Raw genomic sequence first — 20,526 nt, forward strand, 5'->3', positions numbered from 1 at the left:
TATAATGATTTTTTTAAACTATAAACATGATTGAAAGTATATATATATATATATATATATATATATATATATATATATATATATATATATATATATATATATAAATAAATAAGAAAGAAAGTGAAAGATGTTCTGGAAAAAACTGCAAAATACCCATTAAAGTATATAAAATGTTATATTGAATCTCTTTGCTGCATTAATTACATAATATCGTGCTTATTTTTATGTGAATAAAAATTAAATAGTCAAAAATATACTTGCTAGAGATAGGCACCAGCAGAACCCTGCTACCCTGGAAAAAGGAGCAAGCAGGTCAGAAAATATATGGATGGATGGAAAAAAATATATACAGTTGTTTAACCATATTTAGAAACATACAAAAATAGGATACAATTTTCATCCACATAAACCATGTTGAGTAAATTGTCATATAATCAGTCTTTCAATACCATTCATTCATTTTCTTAGTGACTAGTTTACACTAAGCTATTTATTATTATTATTATTATTATTATTATTATTATTATTATTATTATTATACTAAAAACTTGATCGAGAAAGTAAAATATGATGGGGAAAATGTGGAAAAACGTACCTTATTTATTTATTTGAACGATTAAATAAAAATAGATGAAAATGAATAAACAATTGGAAAACAAAATCCAATGAAATTATATGAAATGTAGACATTTAAGCAGCTTTTGCACCTGTATGTATGTTGAGTGAATGTAAAATATATCGTGCTTATTTTTTATGTGATTAAAAAATTAGGCCTACACACACACACACACACACACACACACACACACACACACACACACACACACACACACACACACACACACACACTAACAACAACAACAATAAAACTGTTTATGAATATATGAACAGGGGGTAGAATCATGTCATTCTTATATTCTTTCATTGCCATGATTTCCAAAGTGCGCATGACACAGGAAATCTCTGCGACTTTCCCTGATAAGCCCCTCCCCCAAATCAATGCTTGGTTACCCTGGAAACGGGAGTCAACAGACTAGCGCATGCCTAAAGCTACAGAATACGCTGCTTGGATAACATCTGGAATCACATCTATTTTTGTGAAACCAACCAACCTAAAGAGCAAGTGTTGCTGTGAAGGAATGTGAGAACCATGGCCTTCAACTGTCGGTCTGTGGACCTGAGCAGGAACAGAGTCAGCCTACAGGGGCCCCTACACGCCGAGGCCCTGAAGCAGATGCAGGTTTGATACATATATATTTTACAAGACTCAGTGAATGATTTGGAGCAAGACGCAATATGATATTGCAGAGGTCTCAGTACTTAAGTAAAAGTATAGATACTTGAATAAAAAAATGACTAGTAAAAGTAAAAGTATTGAAGTTGCTCTCTGACTTGAGTAAAAGTTCAAAAAAAAGTACATGCTACTAAATGTACTTAGGTTAAAAAAATAAAATAAAATGTCCCTTCAATGATAAGACAGGAAATAAACCAGCAAATTCCATATATTTTATTTTCTTAAGAACTTGTAGAAAGCTGGTATATGAAAACAAGTTAAATATGCCTTTGAACACATGGAGAATTTAGCATTCATTATAGATAAAATGTTTAAAGAAAAAAAAAATGCAAATGCATAAATTAATAACAGAGCAGCTTTGAGTTTGTTTGTTTTTAAACTTGAAAATGTTTGCGTCTTTTTACATTGTGACGTCATCTTCAAAGGTCTTAAAAGGAGTAGAAACTACAAATATTTCTGCGATTCAATTTTCAAAGTATCGATGTCAATCGTGATACCTATGAATCGATTTTTAACTGCCTTACGATTAATCGTTACATCACTAATTGTTACTATACAAGAGTAATCTAATTTTCACCCAACAATTCAATTAATGACATCTTTAATGGAACAACAATTGTTGATATCACAAGTCAAAATAACATTAAGGATATGCTGACTTGAACCAGAATCAGAATTAGAATCAGAATTCCTATATTAAACCCAGGGGGAAAATGCTTTTGTTACAGTCACTTAAGAAAAAATAAATAAATTCCAAATAAAAGATTAAAAACGTTTAACAAAGACAAAAGAAAGAATACATTTTAAACAAGTGTATAATTACGTAAAAGACTGTTACAAATAGGAATCAGATACACACACATTACAGTAGTAAAAAATAAAGTAGGATAGATAATAATAATAATAATAATAATAATAATAATAATAATAATAATAATAATAATAATAATAATAATAATAATAATAATATACAAATTATATACAAATGAGAGAGATATTTACAAAAATAATACAAATAATACAAATATACGAATATGATATAGAAGTACAACGTGTCAAAAAGGATTTATAGTTACAAAAAATTGCAATAACTTCTACTGATTACATTTGAAATCATCCAGGAGGGAGAATGTTGGTGCTTATCCATGCGTTCGAGGTCTGTCAGCAATAAAAACTGCAGTTAAACAGTTGAAATACAAGATGTAATCCACTAGATGGCGTGCTACTCCAAGCATTACAAATATTACAACATGCTTTTACTTTGCTGATGTGCACAAAGGGATGGAAAGGACTCATATATATATATATAGTTTTTTAAAATAATTTTTGCAGGAGACAAAAAGTGGTATCGTTCTCCTAATCAATAGGGTAAAATAATGTCAAATTGCATAAGGAAACGCTCTCCTGCAGGACTGAGACATACAGTATATCTGCTGTGACATTTTGTGGTTTAACAAAAGGTCTGATAATGAGCCACTCATATAATTGTTTGTATAGCGACATGAAAAACATGCTGGACAGCGGCCCTCCAGGAATACATCTGTGACATGAGTCAAGTACAAAATGTTGTTTTGTGTCCATCGTGACACAAAAGTCTCAATTTATTTATGTTTTAGTCAAAGTTATTGTGTAATATGCACATGAAGCAAAAAAGGAAATAACACAATATTGTTCATTCCACTGTAGGGTTTTTATTGCAGGTATAAAGACATGTTATTATGGGCTATACAAACCTTTAAAACAGATGGTTTTCAAGCTCTCTATGTTTTGTAAGCAACTGTGAAAACATTGGACCTTTCCCTGTGGGTTTCTTTCTCTTTCAGATCTTACCATTCTCTCATTCATTATTTACAGTCACTCTCCTGTTTCGCAAACCAGGCCGTACAACACAGAAATTCAGTGGCGGTGTTAGTGAAAAATTGATGATTGTGGCACTTTTTATGCAAAGTTTAGCAATCGTCGCTTCGTTATCACACAACTGGATCTTGTGGAGAGAAATGTATGCTGGAGATCTCTCTCTCCATGTGTGTGTGTGTGTCTCATGCTTACATTCATTACTCTAAAAGTCATTCCTCTCAATTTATTCATTGGATCTATCAGTATCAAAAACTCGGAGCCTCAGGTGGCATTTGCCAATTACATGTTGTGCCCATAAGTAAGTGTTATTAAGTTTGTAATGATATGGAGTATGAAAAAAAAAAGAAATCAATTTTATATAAGCTCACATGCAGGAAGCAAGAAAACAGAAAATATGACATTTGGGGTAAAACATTTACTCAATTGTGTAAATTTGTATGTTTTTTTTTTTTTTGCAAATCTTTACAAAAGAGTTGATTAATTTTCATCAGTTTATTAGCATCAAACCTGCTGCAGAATTATATATATATATATATATATATATATATATATATATATATATATATAAACAGCTTTAACTGATTACACAACACAATATGCTCAATATGCACAACTATAACATCACATTACACTCCTATCTTAAACAGAACATAGTATGAAAAAACCACTTTTGCTGTTTTTTTGAGTGTCCACCGACACACAAAATGTGAAATAAATCCATCCAGTCGTTTTTTTTTTTTTTTTTGTGGTCTTTGTATGTCTTAAAACACAGAGAAAATTACTCTGCTTCAAATTTTCCAGATTTGTGACGTCACAAGTGAAATCCCTCCCCTTCGCTGGTAACTCCACTCATGGACTTCACCCTCAACCTGATGAAAACTTGTGCGAAAGCCCGCCACTGTTTGTCATGTGTTTTTTTTGCTGCAAACAATAACAGTGAGTGGATAGTAAAAATAAAATCGCTTTGGTGATCACTGATCACCCTGTAAAAGAGCGAGACATGAAGTGAGTGAGCGTCTATAGACTCGTGAATATGCGTAAGTAGGCCTCAAAACAGCCCGATTTCAGAACTGCTCAGAAAGTGACTTTCCAGATGGGCTAAAACTCTGTAAAAAATGCGTGTTTGCGAAAATAAACCTCAAATACTATGTTTTTGGGGTTCTTAGAACAAATGGAGATGGGTGAAAAATTGCACCCTTACTCACTCTTCCCTGTTCCCTTCCCCCTCCCCAGGTGTAACACTGCCCTCTCTGGGCTGGTGATAAATTCATTTATTTAATTGCAATAATAAAACATGCATTGCTGTCGCTAAAAGATTGCACTACGTATATAGTGTTGACCTTCAACATAGCGTGCAAACAAGTTGGGAAAAAAAACAACAAAAAACTGCTTTAAATGAATAAAGAAGTAAAGGTTTAGTTAGTAAAACAACAGAAGCTGCTTGTAAACTATCGGTATATTGTATTCTTTGTGTGTTTGTATTCATTGTTTGAAAGAAGCTGTTAGTGGTTTTAACATACAATGGTATTGTATGCACCTTTAATGGATTTGTTTAAGTATTGAAAAATATACTTTTGAATAGGTTTGAAGTTTATAGAAAATGTAAAAATAGGATAAAAGATAATCCTTTGATGAAGAAATTCCAGTGTAACCATTTCTACCCTCTACTTATTGTCCACTCCAATCCATTGTAAAGTGAGACGAGCAAAGGAGGTCACCCAACACCGCATCATCCAGTTAGCAACCCCCTGTTTAGCTGCAACTTTCATAATTTGAGGGCACTAACCTATCTCACATAGCAGATAAGACATCTGATTGCTCACATACAGAAGAAAGACACTTCCTCTTTGTTTTGTTTGCTTTTGTTTTTGGCTGTAAATATCTATAGTCACTAAAAGCTTAGGCACTTTAGGAGGTGGAATGAAAGAAGTGTCAGTGTGATAGTCTGACTACAATGCTGCATTTTAAACCAGACTACCAAAACAAGGTAAGGTGACCCAAGAGTTTGAAGTTACATACTACTTGGCCACTTGACGATCAGCTTTAACCAAATGTAATTCATCATTAATGTATCCAGATAGTTTAAACAGCTAATGTGTGCTTCTTATTGTGTGTTTCCTAAGTTTAAACCTGTAATGTTCATGTTAAGAACACTGCATCACAGGAGATATTTTCAGTATACAATGCACTTTATCCTCAGTATCAAAAAGATGAACATAAACAAGAGGTTTGACAGCTGCTAGAGTGGCTAAAACATGTTAATATCAGTGTTTCGCTTGTGAAAATTTGTGAACGTCTTTGCTTTACTACTAATATATATATATAAAAAAAACTGAAATATTCACACTGTAAATTGTAAAATTGTATTGTTTTTTGCATTTTTTTTGGCTTTGTAAAAGCATTTCTGTGTGTTAGCTTGACGTGATATGATACAAACATCCCAGTGAACCTATTTTTAGGACAAATTTGTCACAGACTCTGGTGATAATTAACTTTTAGTGTTAATTCATTAGCAGGGACAGCTAAACCCACGCTATTTAATCATTGTCATGGCAATCCAGTATTTTAGTTCATGTCGTTATTATAGGCAATTCTAACATTACAGTGCCCTAGTTTGCACTTCTATGTACAAATATATAAAGTATGTAAGGCACTGACAATATTTAAGCTGTAAGTGACCTTAAAATCAAATTCACTCACGTTTCTTTGATTTTGTGACCAATTGTGCAAATTTTGTGAAGTATTTTGAGGAATATTATAGGACTTTAGAAAGATTCAGAGTTCTTTCAACAATTTTAGATTAAAAATTGGAGGAACTGAGATATCTAATTTAAACCAGGGGTTCTCAACTGGTCTCACCCTGGGACCCACATTTTGCCACAGTCATTAAATCGCGACCCACTTTTTAAGAAAAATTCAACCAACCAAATTTAGCTTCTCAAAAATAGCCATTGAAAACACACATATATGATATTTTTCTAAACATAAATCTTTATATTTTCCTGTGCAACATGACTTTCACAGCATGCCTGTCAAAAGAAAAGTTTCTTTCATCAGAATCAGAATCAGAATTGAATCAACTTTATTGGCCATGTAATGTATGTTATACACACAAGGAATTTGTCTTGGTGAACTGTGCTCTCTCTAACAATGTAAACATGAAATAATAACAATCAACTAGAGAAAATATAAACATAAATATAAGCAGTAGTTAAAGACTAATATGTGCAAAACTAAATAAAATAATATAACAAGATAATAATACCTTACATTTGTTGTTGTTGTGCCATATTTCATTACTTATTTATTTCTGTAGTCACAGTATAAAAAAACAACTAAACAGCCTGACCACCTAGTTTTAAGTATTTGTTTAGTTAACAAAGTAAGAGAGAACTATTTAAAGAGGAGTTCATTTCCAGACCTAAATATCAGATTGTTTCTCCAGCTGAATGAGCTCCTCAGATTACTTGATAGTGCTGATCCTTTGAGGGCTGGGCCTATGTGACTGTGAACTGCTGATGCTGTTGTGTTATAGTATAGGTAATGCAAATAGTGAATGGATGTGATGGAGAGCTAAAGAACAGCCATGTCAGAGGTGTGTGCTAAGGAACTGTGGAGGCAGATCATTTTCAAACTCATTAAGGTAGGAAAACTGCCTAAGCTGTTGTCGAAATCAAGCTTAAACCTATTTACCAGGTATTTATATCCACATTGTTAATTATGATGTCATTTTTTTTTCTCTCTATTATCTGTGTCAATGTGTCAGAAATTGAACAAAAATGGGCAGCAAATGATCATTTATGACCATGAATAGTTGGCTCAAAATGGAAAAACCAAACGCTGTTTCTTCTTCCATCAATCAATGCTAGTTTTATTATACACTAAATAAAATTGTCTTTCCGAGATATGAAATAAAAACAGTTTTTTCACTTCATAACTTTTTTTCCTTGTTATGTCACAGATTATCTTAGATTGATTTCTGACCATTATATCGATAATCGCAGTATCGTCATATCGTGAGCTTTGTATTGCGTATCGTATCGTATCATATCGTGAGGTACACAGAGGTTCCCACCCCTAATACATAGCCTGAAGCTTCTCCGCTGAGAAAAAAAATGAGAAGGAATTCATCACACATTTATACTTTTAATATGTACAGTATATATGTTGTTTGTACAAGTAATTTCCTTACACATATCATAGTTTTATTATAGATCATATTGTGCTTTATACGCTGCTGTACTTGAGTGATTTTCTGCTCATTTCTGTTATGAAATAAATTTAGAAAATATTAATTGTCTTGTTTTACTTCATTATTTGCACAATTACACTGAGGGTAAAGTGGAACATCTTTTTTTTTTTTTTAAAGCTGTCAATGGGTTCATGTGTTGCTAAGCACACACTCACAGTATATAGCAGATAGTTGGTATGTTCTTCCTCACCTCAGCATCACATGACCAACCCCCCAGGCCCTGAAGCAAGAATCGATATGTTTACTCCCAACCTTTATCTCTTTTTGCAGCCGATTTATGGGATTGTTAAGTCGTTCCTTATGTCTTGTTTTTACCTCTTAGTTGATCCTGAATGAGCTCAGAATTTTTTATTTTTATTTACCAGTGACTCCGAGCTAAACAGTTTCAGAGTCCACAATCGACCTTTGATCATGAATTAGGATTAGTTGCTGGAGATTGGCTGGTTTTCTAAGGGCTCAAAGGATGGTACACATTAAGATGATCAGAGCAAACACACACACAGACACGTAGACAATAGCACACAAACACACAGTTATTCACATCCTTCAATGTAATTCATTCTAAAACTGTTTTTAGTTGAGTTTAAGTATTCATGTCATGATCACTTTGTGTTCAGAACTGAACACAAAGTGATCTGAATAATGAATAATGTTTACCTACGAAACAACAAAGAAATTTATAATAGACATTGTTACCTATAGCACTTGAAAAATGCAGGTTGGCAAATGAATGTAGTGCTTTGTCTCATGTATTTAATATGAGGCTTTAGTGACTATTTAGAATTACAATTGTAAAATCATAAAAGTAATTTTGCTTTGCTGATATCCCTGAAACAAGCCTCACACTTGGATCTTTTGTGCAAACATTTATTTTATTTTATTTTATTTTATTTTCTACAAAAATACTTTATTTTTTATTTATTTGCTTCTTTCTTTCTTTTATTAGAGGGAGGATATAAAAAGGGAGAGCAGTGTTACACCTAAGTGGAGAGGGAGGAGGAGGGGAAAGGGAGCAGGGAGCAGGGGGGAGAGACTCAAGGTAGGAAATAGAAAGGGTGGGGAGAATAGATTGTTTTACAGTGAGGGTGAGATGTGATGGTGATTACAAAAATACTTTAAATCAGCATGTTTTTGATGGTTGTTTGTGGCACTGTTGACAATCGTGAAAAAAATAATAATTATAGTTTCATACATCTATTAATACAAATGGTTACCTAAAAAACACAAAACAAAATCAAATTAAATTAAAAAAAAATAAAAAGTCATTGTGTGGTACTGTACATGTTCATTTAACTAAACCTGTCACAGCATTTATATTTCTTCATGTTTCATTTAGCAAAAGCTGAAAGAGGAGCGTGAAGCCAAGCGGACCCAGCTGGATGGAAGACATGATTACATCCTCAGTATTGTGGCTTCATGCCTGGGACTGGAGAAAGCAGATGTGGAAGATGCAATTCTGGAAGGAAATCAGGTATATACAATTATCTATTTCTAAACAAAATAAGTAAGAGTGAAAAATCTGCATACTTACGGTACATACAGCTTATCTACATGCCTCTGGTTCCAATAGACCAGCTTCAATTACACCAGAATGAATGTACACACCCTTTCCAAAAAATTTGAATATCATGGAAAAGTTGTTTAATTTCCATAATGCCATTCAAATAGGTAAACTTTCATAGATTATAGATTCAGGGCCCACAATTTAAATGATTTCAAGTATTTCTTTGTTTATTTTTACATAATTTGGGCTTCCAGCTCATAAAACCCACATAAACAGGATTTAAAAAAATTAGAATATATGAAGAAATCACCATTTCCTTCTCAGTTTTTGCAGAAAAAAAAGAGGAGAAGAAGGACTGGACTGTTGGCCAGTGGTCCAAGGTCCTCTTTTCTGATGAAAGTAAAGTGTGCCTTTTATTCGGGAATCAAGGTCCAAGGGTTTGGAGGTAGATGGGTGAGGAACAGAACAGAACATTGCACCCCCAAATCATGATCTTTTTGAATGGAATTATGGAAATTAGACAACTTTTCCATGATATTCAATTTTTTTTTGGAAATCATCTTATATGTTAACTCAAGTATAGTATATTATATTAGTATATAGTCCAGCCTGCAGTATTTAACTTATTTAATTTTGTTGATAGATTGAGCGAATGGAACAGTTTTTTGTTGCTGACGGCCTTCCTCACCTGATGTTCTACTATCAGGACACTGAGCCAGAAGCAGGCAAGATAAAATATTGCCCTTAAAAATGTATGATCATAAAAGGTATTTAGTTTCACAGTTTCAACATCTGTTTCTTCATTTTAGAAGCTGCTGCAGCTGCTTCAGCGGCCCCTTCTCCTGCCCAGCTGGAAAACCTAAGGACTGGTCCCACTAAGAAGGTCAAAGTGTTTGTGACGGATGGGAGGGATGTTGCACTGACCGGGGTCTGTGTCTTCTTCACCAGAGCCAGCCCTTTGAAAGCTATCATCTCTGAAAACATACACAGGGTGAGTTCTGATCATCAACTTCTTTTGTAGAACACAGTGTGAAAAATCATCATTATTCTCATACATTCTTAGTGAAAGATGATTATTTTCAAGGTATTTTGTCTGACTAAATGTGTCAATTAATAAATTGGATCAATCCAGGCATAAAAAGGGAACGTCAGTTGAAGTTTTCATCAAAATAAACGGATCTGCCGTATTTTATTTATTAAATTCACCTGTTGTTTTGCATTAAAAGCTAGTAACACACAGTGGTTGCTCAGTTGCACAATGGGTGATTCTTTTAATCAATCCCAGTGCTCACCTGCTGTTTGCAGAAAGATGAATCACTGCTGCTGACAACAGGACAGTGATTGTCTGTGATTGTTGAAGAATCAAACAAGACAGATATTTTGTGTCTTCTGCTGTAGGTATTATGTTGACTAGTACAGTGCCCGTCGGATGTATGTATTCATATAGTGGGAGCTTAAGTAGAGTAGCCAATTATGGCCAAATGAGTACTGTATGTGTTTGAAGGTTGGATGTACAAAGAGGTGTACATACTCTGTACTCTTTTAAAGTTTTAAAGGAGAATATGTGCAGGTGCAAAGTAAAATAGCGCGTGCAATTACCCTGGTTTAATTCTATGGGACATGCGCATGATAAATTGATAAAGTTTGCACCAATCACCTGGGTCCTTCCTGTGTGGAGTTTGCACGTTCTCTCCGTGCTGCGTGGGTTTCCTCCGGGTACTCCGGCTTCCTCCCACAATCCAAAAACATGACTGTAAGGTTGATTGGAGTCTCTAAATTGCCCATAGGAGTGAATGAGAGTGAGTGGTTGTCTATCTGTGTTGCCCTGCGATGCCCTGTCCAGGGTGTACCCCCGCCCAGCGCCCAATGAGAGCCGGAGATTGGCACCGGCAGACCCCCGCGACCCTGAACAGGAATAAGTGGGTTTGAAAATGAATGAATGAATGAGTTTGCACCAATGCAGCGGTTTAGGTAGAATCTGATGAAAGACACAAGACAAATAAATCTATTTATTTAGCATTTAACATTTGTTAGTGCAGGGGTGCTTATCATCCAAGGTAAGTAATGAATATACAAACAGATGTAACTTAGCGAGCAGACTGAGAAAAACTTCATCTATAAATCATGTGTTTGGCTCACACTTCCAGGGGAAACATGGTGTGTGACTCGCTACTCCTCTGTGGGCTCACACACACGCACACGCTTCAGCATGTATTAGCTAACATTAGCCAACAAACCACTTAATGCATTAATAAGCAGTTAATTCATGCTTAGTAATTCCCTTAATTAATGTCAGCTGAGGTATTATTAAACATGAATTAACATTACATTGATATTATAACATTATTAAACTGTTAATTAATGTTTAATAATGCCTTAACTAATGTTAGTTAAGGGAGCCTTAATGTAAAGTGTTCCCAAAACAACGATTTGTATTAGACAACAGTCAGGAAATGTTTCCAATAAAATAAATAATAATAATTTGTATATTTATGGGTTTCATTTAAATTATTAATTCATTCATTTCCTTTCTGCTATCCAACCTTTACATTAACTTTAACGTTATTGTGAACTTTAACATATTGGTGGCCAAATGACTATTTTTGGGATTTATTTTAGCCCTGAACAAAAAGCAGCCATTGTTTAGTCATTTATTAAGGATGAGGTTTTTGATACAATGCATCATCCTTTGTAAAAAAAAAACTGTGATGATGAATTTAAAAAAAATAAAAAATTTTGGGGTGGAGTAAACTGGGTTTGTTTCCATCTTTTATTTTCCTAGGATGTAAATTTCAACATGTTGGACACGACTGAGGTCGGCTTGTTGAAAAGTGTCGAGCAGCTTCTCTCTGAGATTTTTATCCCCACTTTGAGAAAGATGAACCACGGTTGGGGTGAAATGTCCAGTCCACAGGCCCAGACTGTCAAACAGGACTTTATATCTTCACTGGAAAACTTTGTGTCTGTTTTGACTGGAGCACAGGAGAGCCTGCAGGAGAAGGTACAAAAATCACCTTTTATATATACCTTACATACTGTACATACACATAAAGACAGTCCCACACATGTATAAATCATATATTATACATAGTATAGCAAAAAAAACCAAACAATACTTTTTTTCCCAGGTAACTTTGAGAGAGTTTGACTCGTTTGACCTCGGGGTGTTAAAAAGCCCTTCAGACTACACAGCAGCAGCCAACAGTTCAGAGACTGTGGAAAAGGTTGAAAGCTGCATGAAAGTCTGGATCAAACAGATAGAACAGGTAAGGCACCACTCTCTGGTGTATTATCGTGGTTTCAGCTGCATTATTTTTCTCCAAACTCTTTACTTACTTTGGCAATGTATACATATTTCATTAACAACAGCACTGTAAAAACATACAATAGATGTCTGTTTCATAGAAATAATTTGCCCATCTGGGCACAAACTTCATACAGACATTGTGATATTTATTAGTCCATGAAATGACACATAATCTGCTCGTCTGCTTTAGTATTGTCGTGCCAGTGGACAACCAATGTAATGTCTAAATCATGTGTGTCAAATTCAAGGCTCGGGGACCAAATCCGGCCCTTCAGAGCATCCGATTCGGCCTGCTGGAGAATGTGTAAATTACCAACTAATTCAAAATTTTTCTAAAACCTTACAATTTTTCCTCATATTATTCCACAAAATCTCCCCAAATTAGATAAAATTTGTTAAAAAAACAAACAAAAAAACAATTAAAGGACATTTAAAGCTAGGGTAGGCAATTTTCTCCAGATATCCTTTTTAAGTTTTTGGTTGAAATTGTCTTTCTGTCCTGACAGAAATTAAGATCTGTAATAACTTCGACCAATTGAAAAAAAACAAACCTTTTTTTTTAACCAATCACGTCTCCCTGTCTCCCTGCTCGTTCTCCATCCCTCACATGCACGAGCTCACACTGAAAGCGCATCACCAGAGTTAAAACAGAGTTTTTGTTCACGTTTTTTTTAACATATATAATGGTAAAGTGTATTGTTTACTTACTGCTGAATGAGATATGAGACAAAGAAGTTGCTACACAATACAAGCGATGAGCTGAGCTGAGCTCCTCTTCTGCAGCTGCTGTGGCATGCATGTGAGTGAGACGGAGCACAGAGGGGAGGGGGTAAAGGCGGAGCCGTCGGTGACGCTTCATTCAAAAACATGCCAACTTTCAAAAATCACCTACCCTACCTTTAAGTATCTGCCACTTATTGCTTAGATTTTGTTGATGCCTTTCATACTTAATATCTAATTAAAAACTAGATGTACAAACTTGGGCACATTAATGAAATAGTTTGTTTTCCCACCTAAAACCTGAGGCCCACTTGTGCTCAAACTAGTTTGACACCCCTGGTCTAAATGCACAATGTTGAGTTCAGTATATGTGTCTGTTTGATATTCCGTCTGAGAGTAGGCCTCGAGTACAGACGATGTGTTTGTTCTTTAGGTTCTGGCAGAGAGCGACCAGCTTAGAAAAGAAGCTGATGACCTCGGGCCTCGGGCAGAGTTGGACCATTGGAAGAAACGCATGTCACGGTTTAACTACCTTCTGGATCAGCTAAAAACCCGTGATGTCAAAGCAGTACTGGGTGTACTTTTGTTGGCCAAGTCTAAACTAATAAAGGTTAGAAATACCTTCTTCTGCTTTTCTTTGCTTGCAAAACTATGTCTGTACCATCAAATGATTGGTTTTAGAATCTTTTAAGTCCATTTTAGTTTATAGATTAATACAAATATTCTGGGTTTGATATAGTCATGGAGGGAACTGGACATGAGGATCACTGATGCAGCTAATGAGGCCAAAGACAACGTGAAGTATCTCTACAGCCTGGAGAAGTTCTGTGACCCCCTTTACAACTGTGACCCAGTAAGTGAGCAGGATTTTACTGTTATCTTTTCAAATATTGACACTAACCGTGTGCTTATACAGTGGATTGTACGTGACTAAAATCTGTCTCACCACAGGTGTCAATGGTCGATGCAATCCCGGGTCTTATCAATGCCATCAGAATGATTCACAGTATTTCTCGCTACTACAACACATCAGAAAAGATCACATCCCTTTTTGTAAAGGTAAGAGGAGCTGCTAACCCAAAGAGAATGCAACCGAAATGAAAATGTTTTAATAAAAAATGAGATTTTGATGTACAAAAGATAGGATACTCCATACCATCCTTGAATACATGTCGCAATTCCTTATATATATATTTTTTTTTTACACACTTGGGTTTTGAAGTGAAAAAAAGTTTCTTTTTAAATCTTAACCTTTCTTTTATCTTCAGGTAACTAACCAGATGATCACAGCTAGTAAGGCCTACATCACTAATAATGCGTGTAATTCATTATGGGATCAACCTCAACAAGTTGTTACGGACAAGATCAAAGCTGCTATTCACCTCAATCAGGTACTTTCTCATTTCTCAACTTTTAAAATAAATAAATACATTTACTGTATTATTTAGTAAAAAAATAATAATCATTTAGTAATCAAGAATTGAAAGTTTAATACGGGATAGTAAGGCTTGTTTTGCTTGATCTGTTTTATCTAGGAATATCAACGATGTTTTCATAAAACTAAGGAGAAGCTGGAACAAACTCCCACAGAGAGACAGTTTGACTTCAGTGAGATGTACATTTTTGGGAAGTTTGACACATTCCAGCGGCGGCTCAACAAGATCCTGGATATGTTTCGCACCATTTCCATCTACTCAGCCCTGCAGGACTCAAAGATCGAGGGACTCGAGACTATGGCCACCAAGTTTGAAGTATGTATACTAAGAGGTAGTCTTCTCATCAATACATTTAATACTTAAAAGCGGAAATTCAGGTTTCATTAAAGGTTGTTGATGAAAATATCTATTTATTTCCGCTACCTTGGATGTTTACAGACTGCAGAAATGCAGGGGAAATGGGAGGTAATGTCACACTAGACTCTTTAATTTTTTGTAATGCATGTTAGCATAAAGTAGCTTTTAGTGATGAATATTATCACTGCTGTAGTTTTACTGCTATAAAATGATATTTTTCCCTACAGCATACTACCTGCGTAATAAATAACAAAAACCTTAATTATCTAAGAATTATTACCTCAAATAATGATAATTCTAATAATGATTTGAATAGAAATTATATGAACAATCTGCTGTGCTGATATTTTTTGTCTTTCTTTTGATAAAATAATAAATGTTGTTAACACTTTCTTCACATCACTTGATGTAATCAAGTAACAACTGCAAAGATTTATAGATCACCGTAGAATTTGGATATAGTTTTAAGGCTATAGTTACCGCAAGTTAAAGTTACAAATTATATTCTGAATCAAATAGTTAAATTTAACATAGTACAATACCAGTGTTATGCATGCTGAAGTGTAGTATTGTGTTTCATTGCATATATATAAATAACATATGTAATGTTTAATATGGATTACTATTTCTATGTGCACTAGGCCATTGTACTTAACATGAAGAAAAAAAACTACAGCTTCCTCGAACACAGAAGAATGGACTTTGATGTTGACTATGAAGAATTTTGCAAAAGCACCGCCGAGCTACATGTAAGTAAACTGCATTCACAAAAAAGAGGATTTTCAGAATCGTAGCACACATACTGTATTTAATGTATCTGCATCCACGAATATAGAACAAGCATAAGAGCATAAGCTCGCTTTATTCATGCTAGGGTTCTTTTCCCCAGAAATGACTCTTCATTTGGCCATATTTAATCATGGGATAGAACTTTTGCACAGATGAAAAAACAGACTCATGTCCTCATGCAGAGGAGGCTCCATGGTGTGATTACAATCACAGTCACTCTCTATACTTTCCAGGTGATGTAGAGCTGAGCTGGAGTGCTGCAGAGTCACATGAATAAAAAAAGACCATAAAAAGCTGTAAAAAGTACCTGTAGACACTAGGGGTGTCCTGATCCGATCGGTCCGATATCAGCCAGAAAACAAATATCGGATTTTATCGAACTGCATCTAAAATCTCTGATATATATTATATAATATTTATTGAAATGGGTCAGTTTTTCTCATAACCTACTGTTGCTGACTATTGTTCTCTGTTTGAGTAACATCACTTGATCAAGCCTTTTCTAACATTCCACACTATAAAATAAGTAATAAAAGTATGTATGATTCGTGCTGCTATTGTATCGGATCGATATCGGTATCGGCCAGTCATCAAGGTCATTGGTATCGTATTGGAAGTGGAAAAGTTGTATCGGGACATCGCTAATAGAAATTCTAAATACTGAATAGAGCAGTGTGTAGATGCTTGTAGAATCTTTCTGGAATAACATGTTTTTAACATGTTTTTAACATGTTATTCCAGATTGGCAGATGGCAGCGAAGGCCTGTGACAGGCTGAGGGATTAAGTTTTGGTGAAAAAAAATATGTTAAACAAAACAAAAACAAGTACCTCTTCAGAAGTGTAAATAGTACTGTTATGTCATACTCAAGTAGAAGTACTCGTTCTTGATTAAAATTGTACTCAAGTACAAGTAAGTCATACATAAAATACTGAAGTTCAAATAAAGTGCAGCTCAATTAAATATTACTCAAAGTAAAAGTTACTAGTTACTTTCACCCTGTACATTTCATTTTGGTAATAAATATTGTCACGATTCCCTTGCGTACAGTAAACGTCTGATGTATAAACTTAAAAAAGGAAGAGACCAAATTATTTTATTTTCCACAATGGCATCTGTATAAAATAAAAGATTTGTCAAAATGTGAAATTATTTTTTTCAAATAAAATAACCAATGAAAAAAAATGAAAAAATTCTCAGGATCTAAGTGTAGCTTATTTTTGTCTTGTTATTACATTTTTTTGTAATTTCACAATGTTGGTTGATCATTTTAAAACAAAAAAATAATAATTTACTCCGTAACAGTTGGGTGTAGAAATATAACAAATTACTTTGCTTCTTTTAAATGGACTTAAGTACAAGTAAAATTATTGATTTAGAACTATAGTCAAAAAAAGTACCTATAAAAGCAACTGAATTACAGTAACATGAGTGCTTTGAAGAGCACAGTCCAAATTAAGATTCTAAAATGACAAGCCTTTCTTCGCATATTATGCATGTATGTATATAAGTCCATATGGTATGGACTACACGTGTCATAAAGCTCTAAATATTTCCAAATTGTCTTCACTGTCTTTTGCAAGTTATAACATTCCCTTTTTATTTTCAGAATCAACTGAGGGCTTTCATTGACAGCACCTTTCAACAAATTCAGAATACTGAAAGGGCGCTTAATGTACTGAAGAAATTTGAAAGGTAACATGGTTTTCTTTTTTGCATTAAAATCCATCAAAAATGAGAATTCTTAATACTTATGATTGCTTAATTGTGGTCACAATGGTATTTTCTTTATTTATCCTTGATTAAAACAGACTAGGCATCCCAAATCTTGGCATTGACGAGAAGTACCAGAGCATCCTCCAAAACTACGGCCGAGACATTGAAATGGTTTCCCGCATCTTTGTGAAGCAGAAAGCAGAGCCCCCTATTGGCAGAGATATGCCCCCTGTGGCTGGTCGGATTATGTGGGTTCGGCATCTTTACAGCCGAATCCAGGGTCCCATGGATCTATTTCAAGAGGTATTCCTGAAACCATCATATTCCAAACACGATGTTTCACTTCTTAGCATCCATTTGTCTGGGCCTGTTTTTTTTAGCTAATTTAATTTCTGTTGTGATTTTGTTTTCTTTCTCCACGTAGCATCCAGGAGTTCTTTCCACACCAGATGCCAAGAGAATCATTAAGAACTTTAACAGGGTTGCAAGAGCTCTGTTGGAGTTTGAAATGCTTTGTCATCATAATTGGATGAAAAAGGTAGAAGCATGACTCATCTCAACCTATTTATCGTTCTCTACCTGATGTTACTTATCTTGGTTGCAGGGTTATGGAGGCTTTTGTGTTGTCTTTTACATTTACATTGGATGACTAAAACAGTGATCAGACTTTCCTTTTTAGATAGAATAGAGAAGGATAATAGTTCATTGTAAATTACAGATCCCACCTATAGTTACTAAAACCAACACGGTGGCGTTGCATTTAGCACTTTTGCTTATACATCAAAAAAGCCACTGGATTTAATTTCTAGATAGAGATTTTCTCTAGGTACTCCAGCATTCCCATGTCTGTCTTTTTGTATTGGCCTTGCGACATATTTAGGTTGAGATCGAAGTGAGCTGGGATTGACCTCAGCAGATGTGTCAAGGTTTGTTGAGAGATTGTAGGGTGGACATTAGGACCCGGGTAGAGAGATAAAAGAGCAGTAAGGTATAGGCAGAGGTGGTGTTTAAATCAAAGACGTACAAAGTGGAGGTACAAACGCACCAGTTGCAGTAATTAAACTCACAAAACAGACTGGATGAAGTAAGAATAAAAAAACGACTGAGAAAACAAATGTTAGGATAAACCAGAGGAAAAGAGGGCACCGTACTAACTAGTCAGAAACAAGGAATTACTACAGAGAATATCAAGAAATTACCAACAATAAGAACTAACTGAAGAACTAAATCAAAAGACAAGACCAAGCAAATTAGAACCCAACTGAATAAGCACCAGAATGGGGTTCATACTCACAACCCCAATACCAGAAAGGCAGCAGCACCACAATGGCTAGTGCTGTTAAAACTAGGCCTACTAACACTGAAAAAAAGTGCAGCATATGACATTTCTGACTAATAATACTTAAAGGTCCCATGTCATGCTATTTTTCACCCATCTCCATTTGTTCTAAGAACCCCCAAAACATAGTATTTGAGGTTTATTTTCCCAAACTTACCTGTTTTTCCAGAGTTTTAACCCTTTGAAAAGTCACTTTCTGAGAAACTCTACACAAACAGGCTGATTTGCGGCCCACCTGTGCATATTCATGAGTGGGCGTGTCTATAGACGGGACACTGACTTCCCTGCATGTCTCGCTCTGTTACGAGGGGGATCAGTAATCACCAAAGCAAATTTATTTTTGCTATCCACACACAGTTGTGATGGTTTTCCGCCAAAAAACTGCACATTACAGTAAAACACATTTTTATCTAAGCTACTATTGAGTCCGTCTCCTCCCACCCAGTTGACATGATAGCGACAACACGTATTGACAGCAGCAGGAGCAGAAACAACAACAGCCTTCGATGTGCAGAGGTGATGGACTGTGGAAGCACTGCGCGAAGGATGCTGACATGCTCACCTTTGTGGGCGTGTCTGTTTACATGTCAATCACGGCAGAGAGCTTCCTGGAAGCGCGGCTTCTCCAGCTCAGCGTCGCGTCATATTTGTCATTAAAGTGAGAATGCTTCATCAAATTGGAGCGAAATGTAGGGCTCGCCCTGCAGTAAGAAAGGAGCAAATCACCCTCTAACTAACGATTGAAGGAATCAATAAAAAAAAAAAACTTTGGGCATGTGTATGAAGGCCAAATAGCACTTTTATGATGTTTAAAGCACAGAAAAGTCGATTTAGCTCAACATGGGCCCTTTATGTAGCACACAAGAGGGAGTACTGTTGTGCTAAGGGCCTCATTTTTTTAAACAAAGCTGTTTTTTTACCTTTTTATATCTCAAATTCATCTTTCTGTATCTCACGCAGATCGAGGATGCCAAGGTGGGACTGCAGGCGTCTCTGTTGGTTCGCTCCTCAGAGACAGGTGAACTGTTTGTGAACTTTGACCCAGAAATTCCGACTCAGATTCGGGAGGTGAACTGCATGATGAAAATGAAATTAGAAATCCCTCCCTTTGCCGCGCTGCTGAAACAGAGACAGTACGTCCTCAAAAAGAACAACAATAAATTACAGGTAAACATGGATCACAGTTTTTTTTTGTACTTGTACATCTGAAGCAGAACAACAGATTCACATTGAATACCTTTATGTAAAATTAAAGATTATGATTGCAGTAGAGACGTTGCTTATGTAATAACTTATTCCTTTAAACCATCTATTCTTTTTTAGTTAATGTTGAGTGAGAATAAAAGAGTGCGGACAAAGGTTCAGGTGACGTTTGAACAGCTCATGATGCCACATCTAGCTAAGGTAAGACATCACTTAGACATTAGTAATATTATAAAAATATATGTTTTTAATTTAAAAATGTAATCTATTTCCAAAAAGTGCATCATCATCCTCCTCCCATGCCCTACTTGTTGATAGGTGGATGAAGCTATACAGCCGGGTTTGACGTCTCTCAACTGGACATCACTGAATATTGAAAAGTATCTCAGCCGCATCGACAAGGCATTGGGTAAACAAGTCCAAAGTGGTTCTTCTTCTTCCGAAATCCTACTTCCCATGTGCAAACAATCACCATATTTTGCACAAAGGAACTTTCCCCAAAATGGAGCCCCAATACTGAAGACAGTTTTGTACATTTAAACCTATTGCAAATTATGAAGTCCATCACTTTTTTTTTCAAAAACTGTAAAACTTATTAAACCCATCTCCTTGCTATGGCAAATCTTCAGACGTTCCTACACAAACGATCGTCACAGATTTTTGATTTATCAATAATGTAACCTACATGGCATCACCATGTTTGACTGTAAAGGGAATTGTAAACATATACCAGGTACTTGCAAATTGTTGCTA

At 35.2% G+C, this 20,526-nt stretch overlaps 1 protein-coding gene across 1 annotated transcript in view; it reads left to right on the forward strand.

The window, feature by feature from the left end:
• Window positions 1-5,020: 5,020 nt before the first annotated feature.
• Window positions 5,021-20,526, forward strand: part of dnah5 (dynein, axonemal, heavy chain 5) — a 79,510-nt gene continuing 64,004 nt past the window's right edge. Inside the window, exons 1-18 of the mRNA XM_028470222.1 lie at window positions 5,021-5,138; window positions 8,740-8,874; window positions 9,551-9,632; window positions 9,717-9,898; window positions 11,690-11,908; window positions 12,036-12,173; window positions 13,368-13,544; window positions 13,674-13,787; window positions 13,886-13,993; window positions 14,203-14,325; window positions 14,470-14,685; window positions 15,369-15,476; window positions 17,125-17,210; window positions 17,327-17,534; window positions 17,656-17,769; window positions 19,531-19,737; window positions 19,894-19,974; window positions 20,092-20,182. Coding sequence (XP_028326023.1) covers window positions 5,106-5,138; window positions 8,740-8,874; window positions 9,551-9,632; window positions 9,717-9,898; window positions 11,690-11,908; window positions 12,036-12,173; window positions 13,368-13,544; window positions 13,674-13,787; window positions 13,886-13,993; window positions 14,203-14,325; window positions 14,470-14,685; window positions 15,369-15,476; window positions 17,125-17,210; window positions 17,327-17,534; window positions 17,656-17,769; window positions 19,531-19,737; window positions 19,894-19,974; window positions 20,092-20,182 — 2,422 coding nt within the window. The 5' untranslated portion in view covers window positions 5,021-5,105. The remainder of the gene's footprint in view (window positions 5,139-8,739; window positions 8,875-9,550; window positions 9,633-9,716; window positions 9,899-11,689; window positions 11,909-12,035; window positions 12,174-13,367; window positions 13,545-13,673; window positions 13,788-13,885; window positions 13,994-14,202; window positions 14,326-14,469; window positions 14,686-15,368; window positions 15,477-17,124; window positions 17,211-17,326; window positions 17,535-17,655; window positions 17,770-19,530; window positions 19,738-19,893; window positions 19,975-20,091; window positions 20,183-20,526) is intronic.

Source organism: Gouania willdenowi, chromosome 16, assembly GCF_900634775.1.
Source record: "Gouania willdenowi chromosome 16, fGouWil2.1, whole genome shotgun sequence".
In the NCBI taxonomy this organism is placed as follows: Eukaryota; Metazoa; Chordata; class Actinopteri; order Blenniiformes; family Gobiesocidae; genus Gouania; species Gouania willdenowi.